This window comes from Chrysemys picta, chromosome 9 (genome assembly GCF_011386835.1).
Source record: "Chrysemys picta bellii isolate R12L10 chromosome 9, ASM1138683v2, whole genome shotgun sequence".
In the NCBI taxonomy this organism is placed as follows: domain Eukaryota; kingdom Metazoa; phylum Chordata; order Testudines; family Emydidae; genus Chrysemys; species Chrysemys picta.
Window position 1 is genome coordinate 58,984,950 of NC_088799.1, and position 14,436 is coordinate 58,999,385.

General features: G+C 62.4%; 1 protein-coding gene across 7 annotated transcripts in view; it reads right to left on the reverse strand.

The window, feature by feature from the left end:
* SHROOM4 (shroom family member 4) overlaps positions 1–14,436 on the reverse strand; it is a 57,933-nt gene that overhangs the window by 11,524 nt on the left and 31,973 nt on the right. For all 7 annotated transcript variants that reach the window (XR_006176518.2, XM_024111576.3, XM_042858733.2 and 4 more), the window contains 4 exons: positions 11,873–12,004; positions 8,025–10,296; positions 7,014–7,075; positions 990–1,673 (listed from right to left, as the gene is read on the reverse strand). Coding sequence is in view for 6 of the 7 variants with exons in the window: in XM_024111576.3 (XP_023967344.2) it covers positions 990–1,673; positions 7,014–7,075; positions 8,025–10,296; positions 11,873–12,004 (3,150 nt within the window). In the remaining variant the exon portion in view is untranslated. The remainder of the gene's footprint in view (positions 1–989; positions 1,674–7,013; positions 7,076–8,024; positions 10,297–11,872; positions 12,005–14,436) is intronic.

The window sequence follows — 14,436 nt, forward strand, 5'->3', positions numbered from 1 at the left end:
TGAAGTACCAAACAAGCAGAGGAAAACACACCTCGGGACATGGCCCTTCTTCTCTGGCCTTTCTGGGCGCCCCTGCCATCAGGCCAGGCCCACCAGGGGATCCACCCACCCACCCCCCACCCCTCCCCGCCTCTGGACATGGACAGCCTGGGCCAACAGCTCTTTGCTCCAGGCTCTTGTGAGCCATGATGGGCCATGGGCCAGGGAATCAGCAGGACGAACAGTCAGTCCAAAGTCACCCCAGAGAGACAGCGCTCATGGGAAAGGGAACCCCCCACCCCACACACACACGGGGTAAGAGACATGAGAGCCGAATGGGGGTGGGCAAAGGGGGGCCATTCCTCAGTCCCTACTCACCTCTGGTGCTGTGGGAATCAGCATCCAAGGGACATCCCAGGCTGACCATCCTGTCCTGGTCAGCCAACCTGCTGCCAAGCAGAGCAGGGATGCCAGCCTCGCTCCTGCGCTGGAGGGGAGAGGGGGTGCTGGTGCTGAGCTCGGCCCCCGAGCTGCATGGAGTGACCCCACAGAAGGGCCTAAGCTGGCCCCAAGGGCCATCGGTCTCTCGCTCACTTTAGCTCAGGGGTGGTGGATGGTGCAAGGCCTTGCCAGCTCAGCAGCCTGCCTTACATGTGGCCAATGCGCACCAAAGCACTCCAGCCCTTGGCACAGCCCCCCAGCCAGCGACTCCCAGCAAGGACGGGGTTTCTCCTCAGCAGAGAGTGACATAGGCTCAGAACAGGATGCACGCCAGGAGCCCATTACAACACCAGGGATCGGGGGCAGCATCCAGCGGCAGTCTTGAGAGGGAACAGATCATGGTACTGAGGTGAGTGAGGCCCCTCAGGGGCGAGGGGGCAGTGACGGGGCCATGGGCCCCGCCATCAGGGCAAGGGGGAAGTGGGGCCATGGGCCCCGCTATTGGGTGAGAGGGCGGTGACAGGGCCATGGACCATGCCATTGGGGCCAGGGGGACCAGGGGTACTTGCCTGGGAGTGTCCCTGGTGCCCATGTCCAGTGCCAGCGGCTCCCGAGGCGAGACGTGGCAGTAGTAGTGGTTGCTCCCCTGCTCTGGCAGGTGCCCGGTGTCCAGGGATTCCTGCAGGAGGATGCCAGGCATTCGAGGCTGTGAGATGGCCACGGGCTTGACAGAGTCCCCAGGGAGCTTGTCCAGGGGAAGGCTCTGGGAGCGCTGCCTTGCGGTCTCCACGCTGCCACCGCCTTGGTGGTGAGGCTGTTCCAGGGGCACCACCAGCAAGGCTGAGCCAGGCCCAGCAGGCTCCAGTGGGTACAGGTGGTGGTGGGAGGCCCGGCGAGTTCTGTACTTCTCCCAGTTAGGGGGTGGGGGCCGGGGAGGAGGCGGCCCTTTCTTTCTGGCCGGACACGGAAGCATCGGGTGGATCTCATCTAGCTTGGCTAAGGGGGCGTCTCTCATCTCCTGGCCCCGGGTGCTGGGCGGTTTCATGTTGAGGTGGCTCTCGGAGAAGGCCCTGCCCCGGAGCGGGCGGTGGAGTGACTCACTGGGGTTCTCTGGTGCGCGCCGCTCGCAGTCCCAAGAGAGGTCGAGAAAGGATGCGGCCCGGTAGCACGGAGGCCACGTTTGCTCGGAGCTCTCCAAGCAGGGCTGGAAGGGATCCTCCCTCTGGAAGCCGATCTTGTAGTGCACCAGCTCACTGGGGAAAACATTGGGGGCAGATGCCCCCGAAACCCATTCAATCCCAGCCCGCTTCCACAGGAGCCAGCAGCCAGGTGTCAGAGAGAAACCCCTTCTCTATGAGCCAATTCCCCGCTGCTGTGGCAAGCCCAGCCCTGGGGCAGTTCCCAGCCCCAGGCAGCCAGCACCCAGAGTGCTGGCCGCTCGCTAAGGTACTTATCCGACTCCACGCGTAGTGTCTGGGCCCCCCATCTGCAATGGAATGGCCGTCTCATGCCCCTGGTGGGGGAAGGGAGGCTGTTCTCCCCAAGGCATGGATGGGGAAAGGAGCTGAGCTTGGATTTCTAGAGTCCTAGACCCCCACCACTGAGCAGTCCTTCCTCTGCCTCCCCTCCCACCGCGCTGACGATGATCCCTATGATACCCCATGGAAAATCCTTCCATGGAAGGCTAGACACGCAATTCTCAGCATCTCTGCGCAGCATGTCACGTTCCCAGCTCCCAAGGACTGAGAGTGGACAGTCCCTGCTCCCCTGGCCACGCCTCAATCCCACATTCTAGCTCAGGGGTCTCAAACTCAAATGACCATGACGGCCACATGAGGACTAGTACATTACCCCTAGGGGCGCATTACTGACACCTCCCCCCCTCACACTGCCCTCGGCCCCGCCCCCACTCCACCCCTTCCCTGAGACCCCGCCCCTTCCCACCCCTTCCCTGCCCCCATTCCAACCCCACCCCTTCCCTGAAATCCCCACCCCAACTCTGCTCCCTCCCTGCCCCCAGGGGGTGCAGGAGGGGTGTGGGGTGTGGTGGGGACTCAGGGCAGGGAGTTGGGGTGTGGGGTGCAGGAGGGGTGAGGGGTACAGCAAGGGGTCAGGGTGCAGGGTGCGGCAGGGGGCTCAGGGCAGGGGGTTGGGGTGCAAGAGGAGTGCAGGGTGCAGCAGGGGGCTCAGGGCAGGGGGTCAGGGTGCAGGAGGCGTGTGGGGTGAGGCAGGGGGTTCAGGACAGGGGGTTGTGGTGCAGGGTGCAGCAGAGGGCTCAGGGCAGAGGGTTCGGCTGCAGGAGGGGTTCAGGGGGCAGGATCTGGCCCGGCGCGTACCGGGGGCAGGGCAGGCTCCCTGCCTGCCCTGCCCCCGCAAGAGGTTGGAACGTGGGGAAGGGGGGGCGGAGGGGCTGTGTGTTTCTGTTGCTTGAGGCACTGCCTCCAGCAGCTGCCATTGGCCGCGGATCCCCGTTCCTGGCCAATGGGAGCTGCTGGGGGCGCTGCCTAAAGTAACAGCCACACACAGCCCCTTCGCCCCCCCCTTCCCCATGTTCCAGCTTCTTCCTGGAGCTGCGCAGGGCAGGGCTGGCAGGTAGGGAGCCTGCCCTGCTCCCGGTGCATGTCCAGCCGTCGCTCTGGTAAACACTAGGAGAGGACGGGGGGGCTGCGAGGGGCTCACGGGCTGCAGAAAATCACCCCGTGTGTTTGAGACCCCTGTTTTAGCTATTGGCAGATCCTCCTCTCAGTGCAGAGTGGTGATGGCATCCCTCCGGGCCCTCCCCCGCCTTCTGCTCCGTTCCCTGCTCGCCTGGGAGCTGCTAAAATAACTGGCTTGTTTCCTCTGGAACTGCCCTGCTGCATCCTGCTGGCTGCCTTGGGAACAGGCGTGTCCGCATCTGGCTGCTCTTGGAATGAGGGGCAAGTTCAAAATGAACGCTAGGGGCAGGGAATCCCCAAGGGTCGGGGCTGAGATCACCAGGGCTCGGACCAGCCTTAGAAAATCCCTGACTGAACAAGGCAGAAAGCGGGCCCACTGACCATGCAGCGTAACATACAACACCCAGCCCCACTCTCTAGTGTGCTTTGGCTGGGCTTCTGGAAGGGCCCTGTCAATGGGCATCTGGCACTAACGCCCTTCAACCCCCAGCTTGTGCACAAATCCAAATCCTGCCGGAGCCAGATCAAACACCTGCTTTGCTGGGGCACATGGAGACAAGCAGGCAGAGCTGGAGAGAGAAAAAAACTAACCCTTCCAGGAAAGGTAGTGGCAAGCCCGGGACTGTAGCAAGGAGGGGACACCAGCAGGGCACACCTGGGAATAGGGTGACCAGACAGCAAATGTGAAAAATCGGGACAGGGGTGGGGGGTAATAGGAGACTATATAAGAAAAAGACCCAAAAATCGGGACTGTCCCTATAAAATCGGGACATCTGGTCACCTTACCTGGGAAAGCCTAGAAACGGAGAGGCAAAGGGACTCTGAACTCCTGTGCTGGTCTCCCCTGTCACGCAGCCTGGTATCCTCACCCCAGCCATCTTCCCCACTGAGGCCTTGGCCACACACAAACCTGACCAATTCCTGTCTAGGTAACCCAGCCCCGCAGTCACAGCTGTAAATGTGCTTACCCCACACCGGCTGGTTCCACCCAGGAAGCAGAACAGCTGTACCTGAACAAGGCACTTTCTCCCAATACAACAGTGCCACTCTAGTACCAGCCTTAGTGTGAGTATCAGCCCAAATCTCGGGCAGAGCAGGGCCATCGGAAATGCCCCCAGAGCACAGCGGACTCGCCTGGCATGTGGCTCCTGTTCCCTGGATAGCCTGCCTAGCCCTTTGAGCCTCCTCCGCTGACCCCGCCTCTGGGAATGTGCTGCATCGTCTTACCCTTTGCCTCCAGTCACAGCCCAGACCCCTCCCGCAGTCTAATTCCGAACCCACGGCATGGCCACCTCTCAGATGCACTCACTAACCTGCCCCCCTCTCCTTAGTCCACTGCATACAACAGAGAACTGGCTACCCCAGGGTAGGGACTGACCCGCCATGCCACGTGCTGCACCAAACACAGCTCAGTGTGGAGGGGCCAGAAGGGCCTGTAAGATCACCTAGCCGGACCCCTATAGATCTCCAGCCAGCTCCCCTGGACCAAGCCCAGTGCCTTGTGTTCGACTAAGGCAGATCTGCGGGGCCCCAAGGCGTGCCTGTGTGAGAAATGCTGCAAGGCGAGCTAGGCTGGCCACGACCTTGCTCATGGCCAGCGCTGACCAGGCGTGTTTCATCATTACTTTCAAACTGTTGAAAATGACTTGAAAGGCTCAGCCCTGGCCCTCGGCTCTTAGCAGGGTCTGCATGGGGGGAGGCACAGGGCAGAGGACAGGCTCTTTGCTTTGCCTTAGCTTGGCTTTCCACAGTGCCTGTGGAGCATTTGGGATTTTGCTTCCAAAACAAAATCAGATCTGGGAAATTTAGGACAAGATTTTAACCAACAGATGCCTAAACCTCAGCCCCTCCGGAGTTCGGCACCAAGGCTGGATCTTCACAAGACTTTCAGTGGGACTCCTGCTCCTAAATCCCTAAGGACAATCTAACTCTTCAATACCAGGGCTGATTTTAGCCAGCCTCTCTGGATTACAGTCTATCATCTGCCTTGCAGGGGTACCTGGGAGGCCCTTCAGAACCCAGGCTACCGGAGCAGATTAGTGCTCTGCACTCCTGAAAATCAGCCGTTATTCAGGGCCCAGGTCCTCACAGATATTTTGGTACCTAACTCTCACTGATGTCAATGGGAGTTAGGGGCCTAAGTACCTCTGGGGATCTGGGCCCAGGCACCTCGATAGGATTTGGGGGACTAAGCTGTGGATTGCCCTTTTGAAAATCTTGGCCTGAGATGACAACTTTTGCAGTGTTTCCCTGCTCGGCTGTGCAGCCTTCATGTGCTCAGTGTGGGGATTTACTGGTGCTCATCTGCCTGGAAACAGCACTTCAGGCACCTCCTTGATGGGTGGAAGCTTACCACAAATCACCACAGCCAGAACTGTACTGAACGGCTATCCTGGCAGGGAATCCTGGCAACAGAAACCCAAGGCTTCTTGCAGCAGCAGCACCCTGGGAAGCCCCAACAACCAGCTGCCTGCCTGTCCCAGACAGTGAAACAGAGAGGCCCTAGTTAGACTCTTTCTTGTGATCCTATGGATTGTGAATGTGTGTGTATGGAGACATGGACTCCTCCTGGCTCCTCTGGGCTGACGGCTGGGCCAGGGGTTAAAAAAGGCCTTTCGGAGCTGGCAGCGAGGCTGCAGGTTTCTCTAGCCATATGCCCAGAGCTTTGTTGTTGGGTTCATGCGAGAGGCAGCAGCACGACCCAGGGGCCAACCCTGTGCCCTGGCCCGTAGCACTGCATGCAGAGCGACTCCCCGGGCACCATCACTGCCACGGGCCAGCTGGAGGATCTGTGAGCCTGGAAGCCAGGTCTGCTGCGGTGTCCACCCTGCCACCTCCCAGCTCCAGCAAAGCAGGAAACAGCTTCCTCTGAGTCCCACAGTGCAAGCCCCACTGGCTGCCTGTGCAGGGAGGCACTGGCTGCTGGAGCCTCCTGTGCTCTGGATTGGCCCAGGCACGCTGCTTAAGAAAAAACACCTTGAGGCTGTCAGTGTAGCTGGGCGGATCCCTGGCTTGCTGCTGCTAACAAACCATGCTGTGCACTCCTGGTCCCTTGCCTAGCTCCCAGTTCCTGGCCCAGCCTCTCGCCCAGCCTCAGCTCCACTGACCCTGCTTCAGCCGTCTCACTTGGCTCCAGACTGGTGCGACTCAACAACCTGAGTTCAACCTGCTCCTACAACATGGCACTAGCACGGGCTGCTGCTCCTGGCCTGGCCCCCAGCCTGCACTCGGACTATGTCCCTTCCACGCCAGGCTCGGCTCGACCTGCTCCCCACAGCTGGGGCCCTGACACCAGAGCCATAGGGGATGGCCCCTGCTCCAGCACAGCTAAAACATGCTGGGAGACACCCCCACTCCTTGTGCAGTCCCCACCACTGCCTGCAGCACATGGTACCCACAGCCTCTTCTCCTGCCTGGGCTGCTAACTCAGGACCCCGGCACTTTCTGGGGCTTCTTTCTCAGGGCTCTCACATCCTTGTCCACCTTCAAAGCCTTGAACCACCACAGCTGATCCCCACTGGCCAGGAAGGACCCCTCTCCCCCAGCAGCAGCGCCCCAGAGGGGGGAGTAGGTAGGAGCCTGGGCTGGGTAATGAGAGCAGCCCCCCACATAGCCCAACCGAGCAGGTACTGCAGGGCAGGGCCACAGCCCCACCCGAGCCACCAGCTGGAGATCCAGGGAGGATCTGTGGGCCTGGAAGCCACGTCTGCTGTGGTGTCCACCTGGAAGTGGCAGCATCCCAGCAAAGCGTCTGGGTGAGCTGAGTGCTGGGGACCCCATCTGGGGTGCACGGGGCTCTCCATGAGATCCGTCACAGGCAGCCTCCACCCCCTTCGCTGGCTGGCCGGCCATTTTATCAGTGACCCCCCACCCTGGCCCCATATCAAAGCCAAGTAGGAACCTGTCCCCTCCTCCTCCCACCGCCACGGCCCTTACCTCACTGACTGGCTGCCCTTCCTGTTTATCGCCCCAGGCTCCCACTCCTCCAGAGGAAATTCCTGCAAAGAAAAATCAGAGGAGTGAGATGGCCAGGATGAGCTGCCCGCCCCTCCCACTGGTGCTCTCCACCTCCCCCCGCTCCCCACCCCTCACATCCCAGGAGCAGGATGGACGGGGGCAGGTCAGGGGCTATTTTCCGCTCACAGCCCCATGGCCACAGCAGAGTCTCATCCTGCCCTGGCTCAGACCCACCGCTGCCCTCCCTGGGCCCCCGCTTCCCCAGCCCACAGCTAGGACTCTGCTGGCCAGGAGCCTGACTCCTCACCCTCCCCTCTCTACCAGTGTAGCAGCAGCACTGAGGGGTGCCAGAGGGACACCAGCTGGCTGCTCCAGGCCTGGCAGGGGCATGTATGGCAGGGGGTAGGGGGGTACCCATGGCACGTTTCTGGAGAAGGTTGAGTTCAATACAGATGGCAGGGGATGCCAGTCACTGTCTTGGCAGAGGTGGGCAGGTCTCAGGCAAGGGGTACATGATTCCTCCCACACAAACCAGGCATATGCCAAACAGACATACAGGCACGGGCAGAACCCCTTCCCTGAGCTGGGGAACCACTGGGGATCAAACGCATCCATGCAATACACAATTTACCCTGTGCCCTGCCACCTCCCAGGAACTCTGCCCCCAACCCTGTTCCCCACACACCCTGCTCTGACACCCCCCCCACACACACACACACAGCTTCAAACAGCCTGGGAGGGGACTGGTGCCTCCTGGTGCCAGTGGCTGGCATGGGGCAAAGGGCTCAGGGTGAGGCAGGGTGAAGGAGGCAGCAGCTCCTGGTGTTTAAGCAGGGTTTGCTCCCCATCCCCAGGGACAGACAGACAGATCGATCCCTCTGACAGCCTCCCCCCTGCACCTCTCCACAAGCTGGTACTCAGCCGGGCCAGGCTCAGCCACTGGGCCTGCCCACCTGGCATCGGGGGCAGCTTGCAGGGAGGATCTCTTACCGGTGGGAACACCTTCCTCCCAGGCCAGGGTTCGCTCTCCTCCAGGGCCTTGTGGGGAACAGAGCAGCAGCAGTCGGAACACCGCGGCACCCAGGGATGCGTGTGGCAGCGGTAGCCGTGATGGCTGGGCTGCATGTTCCTCTGCAGCAGTGCAGGGCACATGTTGCCGGAGCAGTAGAGGCAGGGCTCGCGGAGCACCGGGGCCGTCCCGGCACAGGCCCGGGCAAAGGGCCGCAGGTACTCGAACTCGCCATGCCGCGGGAGGCCGGTGTAGCACACAGGCGGCTCCAGGCAGCACTCGGCATAGGTGGGGAGATTCTGCCGCCCCGGCGACAGGGGCGGGTAGGACTGGTCCACGGAACGGCGCCGCAGCTCCTGACATTCAGCGCCAGGTGGCTGAAAGGTATGCGGCTCAGCTGCCTTTGGCTGGAAGCTGGGGGGTTTGCTGTGCCGGGTGGGGAGGCGTGCCACGCACCTGCTGGTCTCCTCAAAGAACTTCCTCCGGTCAGCGAAGGGCAGCAGGACGGCATCCTCTGCCAGGCGCAGCGGGGAGGCGGGTGCCTCCGGCCCCTTGGCATACGCCTCCCCAGGGCTCAGGGCCCGCTGCAGCTTGTGCTCCGGAGACCACCGCCACCGGCCCCGAGTCCCCAGAGCCCTCTGCTTCTCCCTGTCAGGAGCAGGGGTGCTGGGGCCTTTCCGTGCAGGCTGGGGAGTGGGGGTGCTCCTGTTGGCTGGGCGGCTGGGGCTCCTGCCATGTTCCCCAGCAGGCGCTGCGCCCGGCCTGGGGCTCAGGCACTTGGCTCTGGCTCGTGTCACGCTGACAGAGCTCCTGTCCCCTGAGCTAGGCAGCCTGCCCTGTGGCGGGGCTGAGGGACTGGGGGGGCTCTCGCACGGTTCGTCCGTCTCCTCCACTGGCTCCTCCCCACACAGCAGAGCTGCAGAGCCCTTGCTCTTCTGCAGCTGGGCCTTCCTCCTCTGGATCTCGTTGCGCAGGTTGGTGGCGAAGCGCTCACTCCGGCGCCGCAGCTGGGCTGATCGCTGATGGGAAGGGCCTGATTTCCTGGTGCTCGGCCTGCTCTCCCCGGACTCCTTCCCCTCCTCCACCAGCGCCTCGGAGCTGCACGCAGGGGTCAGGCCAGCAGGCTGCTGTGGCATGGCTGAGTCGCCGGGGGTGCTGCAGGATCTCTCCAGCTCTGGGTAACACCTGTACGGCCCCTGGCTGTGGCAGGAGTCCTGGGCCCGGTCAGGGGAGTGCTGGGCTTGTGTGGCATGGTCATCAGCCTGGTCTGGGCCCGCGGCCGGATCCCTGCACGGCTGCTCTTTGGCATCCTCTGTCTGCTGGCCGAGTCCCGGCTGCTCCAAGTGCAGCGGGTTCACGGTCCATTGGTGCCCGTCCTGCAGCTGGGTGTCCCAGCATCTGCTGCCCATGGCTACATTCAGGGAGTGCAGCTGGGATTCAAGCAGCTGCTCAGGGGCACTGTGCCGGTGCCCCTTCTGAGGAGACAGGGGCGGGTCACCATTGGCACCTGGCTGTCCTTCGTGGGCACCGTTGTCCTGGCACTGCCCATGGGCAGCCCCCTGGGGATGGTCTGTGCTCTCCCCTAACAGCTGCTCCATGCTGGGCTGGCGTCTGTCCAGGTGGGAGCTCAGCATGTAGTACTGGTCGGCAGACAGGTGCTCCTTCGGGTGGCTTCCCACTCCCTTGGGCTCCTTGTCTCGCAGGCACAGCGAGGTGTCCGAGGTCCATCTGCCCGGGAGGTGCAGGGCATCAGCAGGGGCGGAGGCCCGGCGTCGCTCAGTGCCAGCTGGCTGGGGGTTGGAGGCCCGGAGGCTGTCCCTCCTGACAGGGGGCTGGGGAGGGGCGCCTGATTTGGCAGAGCCCGACAGGTTGCTTTCATGGGGGCATGAGGAGGGCCTGGAGTTGGGTGCCAGGCGCCCACACAGCTGGTGGGAGACATCTGCCCCCTCACTACCCGTCTGCAAGTAGCGCCCCTCGTGGGCTTGGCTGGGGCCCAGGCCCTGGAGGATGGAGTCTGTGGAGGAGGTCTCCTCGGGGCGCAGGGACAGGGCATAGTCCGAGGCGTTGGAACTGGCTGAGAAGGAGCTGTAGGCAGAGTCCCGCTTGTTCTGGTACATGCTCTGGTCCACAGGCGAGAGGCTGCCCTCGTAGTAGGTCTGGCCGGGCGGGTCCAGGCTCTCCATGCTTCCAATGGAGCTGCTCTTCTCCGTGCTGCAATGGCGAGACAGCTGGACCCACTGCAGGGACAGGTCACTGGAGAGAGAGACAGCAAGTGTGAGCGGCACCGGGCAAGACCCTCCCCCCCCCGCCCGCCCCAGTGCCATGGGCAGAGCCAACCCGGCCTGTGTCACGCGGTGCCATTCACAGGCCAGTACAGACCAGATGTTCCTCGGCCCAGTGCACCCCTCAAACACCCCAGCTCTGCAAGCTCACACAACACTGGCAAGCTCCGGGGCAGCTCCCCTGCTATGGTGAGGAAGGAATCGCTCCCCTGTGGGCATTGCACAGGGGGCCCAGGCGGCACCAGGGCAAGAACTAGTGCAACAAGGGGTGGGGCCTCCCACCTGCCCCCGCTGGGGACAGTTAGTCCCAGCCTTGTCCTGGCCCCACCCTGGGCAGGGGCTGGGTGCATCAGGGGATCTCCCTGTCCAGTGGATTCAGTGGCGGGCAGAGCCAGATGCTCCCCGGAGAGGTGAGCTGTCAATCCCAGCTCCACTTGTCTCACTGTCCCTTTGCCCAGCCCCAGGATGCTAGTTCCTATTCAGAGGTGATGGGGTGGGGTGGGGGGGGGGGTGTCACGGCCAGAATGGCTGCATGTAAGCAAGGGCAGGATTTGGCCTGGGGGGGGGAGGGGCCCCTGCTGGGCCTGCAATGTGTTCTCGCCTGTCCTCTGGGACCGGGGGCAATCTAGCATTCACTGCCCCTCATTTGGCCAAGAGGACTGGAATTTGTTAGCTCCATGCTCGCAACGCAGCCGGCTCTGGCCTGCCACCCTTCCTTCCCAGGAATCGGAGCTCGGCAGAACAAACCAAAGCTGGAAAAAAGGGATACCATCCCCAGGGAAGAGAGGGAGACTCAGTCATGGAGTGGGGCAGCTCCTCCCATCGGAACAGGCCGAGGGGGCCCTGCGGTAGTGCCAGAGGGCCCCAGTGGGAGGTGGGGCAGCAGCCAGCCGGACCAGCGAAGGGAACAATGTGCTGGGCTTGGAGACAACCCAGCCCAAGACGGAAAATTCCAGGGTGAGACATGCACTCGTGCTGGGATAAAGTGCACTCTGGAGAGCCGGCTAACGACACGTCAGAGAGGCCATGTGGCCCTCTGGTCCAAGCCCTCTGTGTCCCAGCAGGACAAGGCTGCTTTCCCCACAGCCCAGGCACAGAGAACACTAAGGCAGAGATCAGTCAGGGAACTGAAGGGCTAAAGACACGGTGACGGGTGGGTTACATTGTCCCAAGGGCCAGGAATTGCACCCGAGCAGCTCCGGGAAGCATGGCTGGCCTTAACTCTGCCCTCTGCAGTCCGCCGGGGAAGACAAATGAGCCCAGGCTCAAAATCAGCCTCAGCCAACCCGGGGCCACCAATGCCTGGCTGACAACCAAGTGGCCATTGCTGGGCCCCAGCTTGGCGCTGGAGGCCCAGAGGCAGCCCAAGGCAGGGGTTCCGGGGTTGGGGAGCAGCCAGATTGGGGATGGGTTGCTCCAGGAAGGGGGCATTTTAGAGCCCAGGCTCCTCCACCCAGAGGGCTCTCGAGTGCCCCAGGGCAGCGAGTCCAGGTGGGGCAGAGCCGGTGGCACACACTGGGCTACACCCCAGCTGCTGTGGGACTCACCTGGAGTCACATCCTGAGTGCCAAGACAAGCTGAAGGCATCAGAGGGACAGTGCATGGTGGCAGCCTCGGTCCGGACCTCGGAGAGCTTGGCCAGGTGCCAGGAGTGGGGCCTGATGACGGGCACGTTCCTCCTGCCAAGAGCAGCACAAAGCCGAGAATGGAGAGGAAACCGGGCTGAGGCACTGGGCTTAGCTCACTTCCTGGAGAGCTTCCCATCCCATCTCCCGCAGGGAGGCTCCCTTAGCAGGACAGAGGGGACATCCCAGAGGAGTTCCCCATTAGCTCACTGGGGTTTTGGAGGGCCATCTCCCCCCCGCCGTGCCTGCCCAGCCCAGAGAATGGCATCCTATGCTCCTCTGAGCGAAGGGCTGGGAGCTGCTGGCACTCAGGGGTGGGGAGCAGGTGCCTTCCACCAGGAGGATGAAACCACCAAGGGCATGGACTGGCATGGAAACCCTTTCTCTGGGCTGCCCCTCACGGCACTCCCCACTCCTGCCTCTCTGCCAGCAGGGGCAGGGAGCAGGGATCTGCCCCCACCGACTGAAGCAATCCGGGGACCCCTTCCCCCCACGACATTCCAATAGGCAGAGGGGCCAGCGCTATGGGGCTAAATGCTCACCTCCACACACTTTGGGTGATGAGGATTTCAGTCCCCACCCTCCCCATGCACTGCACCCTCCCTTTCCACCACAGTACCCCAAAGCTTGGGGTATCCTCAAGCCCCAGCTCCCGGAGTCATGGGATTATGTTAGGCCCTTGGTGTGGGATTTTTAAAAAGCAGATTTCTAGCCCTGGTGGCTGGGGAGAAGAGCTGGCAAAGGGGCCCCACCAGGCTCAGACACCAGGAGATGAAGGAACCAGCTTCAGGTCTAACGCCTGAATTTTAAGCCAGTCTCATGATTTCTGGGGGCCTGACTCACACTGGCTGAGTGCTGGGGATTAGCCAGGCAGCCCCACCCCCACCCTCTCTGGGCATCGCTCCAATAGGTAGGACAACTTGGAAAGTTGGGCTCATGCCAGGAAGCCAGGGCAGGGCCCTAAATAAAGATCCCAGCCACCTCCACGTAGCACTAGCCCAGGCCTGGCTCTGCTGCTGGCTTGGTCTGGATGGAGTGGGGCAGAACTCAGGCAAGCCCCCCCAGTAATTCACAACCTTGGACGATCCCATAGGGAGACTGGGAGCCCTCTGACTGCCACTGGGCTACCAGGGTAGGTAGCCAAACTGCCACCCCCAGGAGCACCCTGACTGGCAGCACCCTGCCCGCACAGAGCAAACCGGTGCATTTTAACTGGGCCTGGCTGCACACACAGGCTCCCCACCAGCAGTACAGGGTCCCGCACCGTACTCACAGGCCAATGATGGGACTCGACCCCAGGCTCCCTGAGCCAGGCCAAGGGACTCCCTGTGATGGCACGTTACCGCTGCCCCAGCCTGAGTGTCCCAATAGCATGGGGGGGGGGGGGGGGGGAGGCCTGGGGAATGAAGTGGCATGGGAGGAAGGAGCCAGGTTGGCAGGTGGCAGCAGAGTCAGCATGAACTGTGCATTGGCTGAATTGGCTTTAATCCCCCTTCCCAGGGTCTGGGAAGGGGCAGGGGGGGGGGGGGGGGCTCTGAGCAGAGCCTTGGAACCGCTCAGTGCCCCAGAGCCCTACACGGCAGCATCACACCCTGGCTCAGCACAAGCCCCGCAGCCCAGGCTGGACTGAACAGAAACCAGGGTCCAGCAGGGTACAACTGCAATGAACCAGAGTGAGGGGAAACTGACACAAGAGGAACAGGGCTGGGAGTGGGAACCAGCCGGGTTCCCAGCGCAGGGTTGCACGGTGCTGCTGATGAATGCTGCAGGAGGGAGCAGCCGGGGGGGGGAATGGTTTCACACCAGGGCCAGCCCGGCCCCTCAGGGAAGAAATGGGCTCTGCGAAGCCATCTTCCTGCTCTCAGGGGCGAGAGATTTAGGACGCCAATCCTGGAATCGCTGATGTGCAGGTGGTGCCCCGGTGTGAAGTGCAGAGGAAGCTGTTGTGTGGGGGTCAGGGACCACACGCTGATAGCACAGCAATAATGCCAGGATTTATGGGCTCCGCAGCGTCGGTGCCAGGCCAGCACAGCAGGGCTGCACAGTTGCCCACTCCTACGGGGAGAGACATGCCCCTGGCAGGTGCCCCACATGGGGGTCGGAATCACCCCCAGGAAGCTCAGAGGGCAGGCTCAGTTGTACTACATGATCCCAGTTCTCTGGAAAGAGAGTTGGGGTGTTGTGGCACCAGGAGACAAGTCAGTTGCAGTGAGAGCCGATGCATCCTCGGTTCCCCTAGGCCTCTTGAGAGCTGGTGAGATCCTTGGGGCAGTGCCCAGCGCAACGGGGCCCCAACCCCACCAGCAGTGCAGAGACCCCAGTCAGGCCTGGGGCCCTGGCTGGCTGGGTGTGGGATTCACCCTGTCCCTGCCCCTGAGAACTCACAGTGCCCCGATCCAGCTGTCCCCTGGCTCTATGATCTGACACTGGCTGCTCCCTTGCACTCAAAGCCCCTTCTGCAAGGGTCGCAGCAACCACCTCTGCGG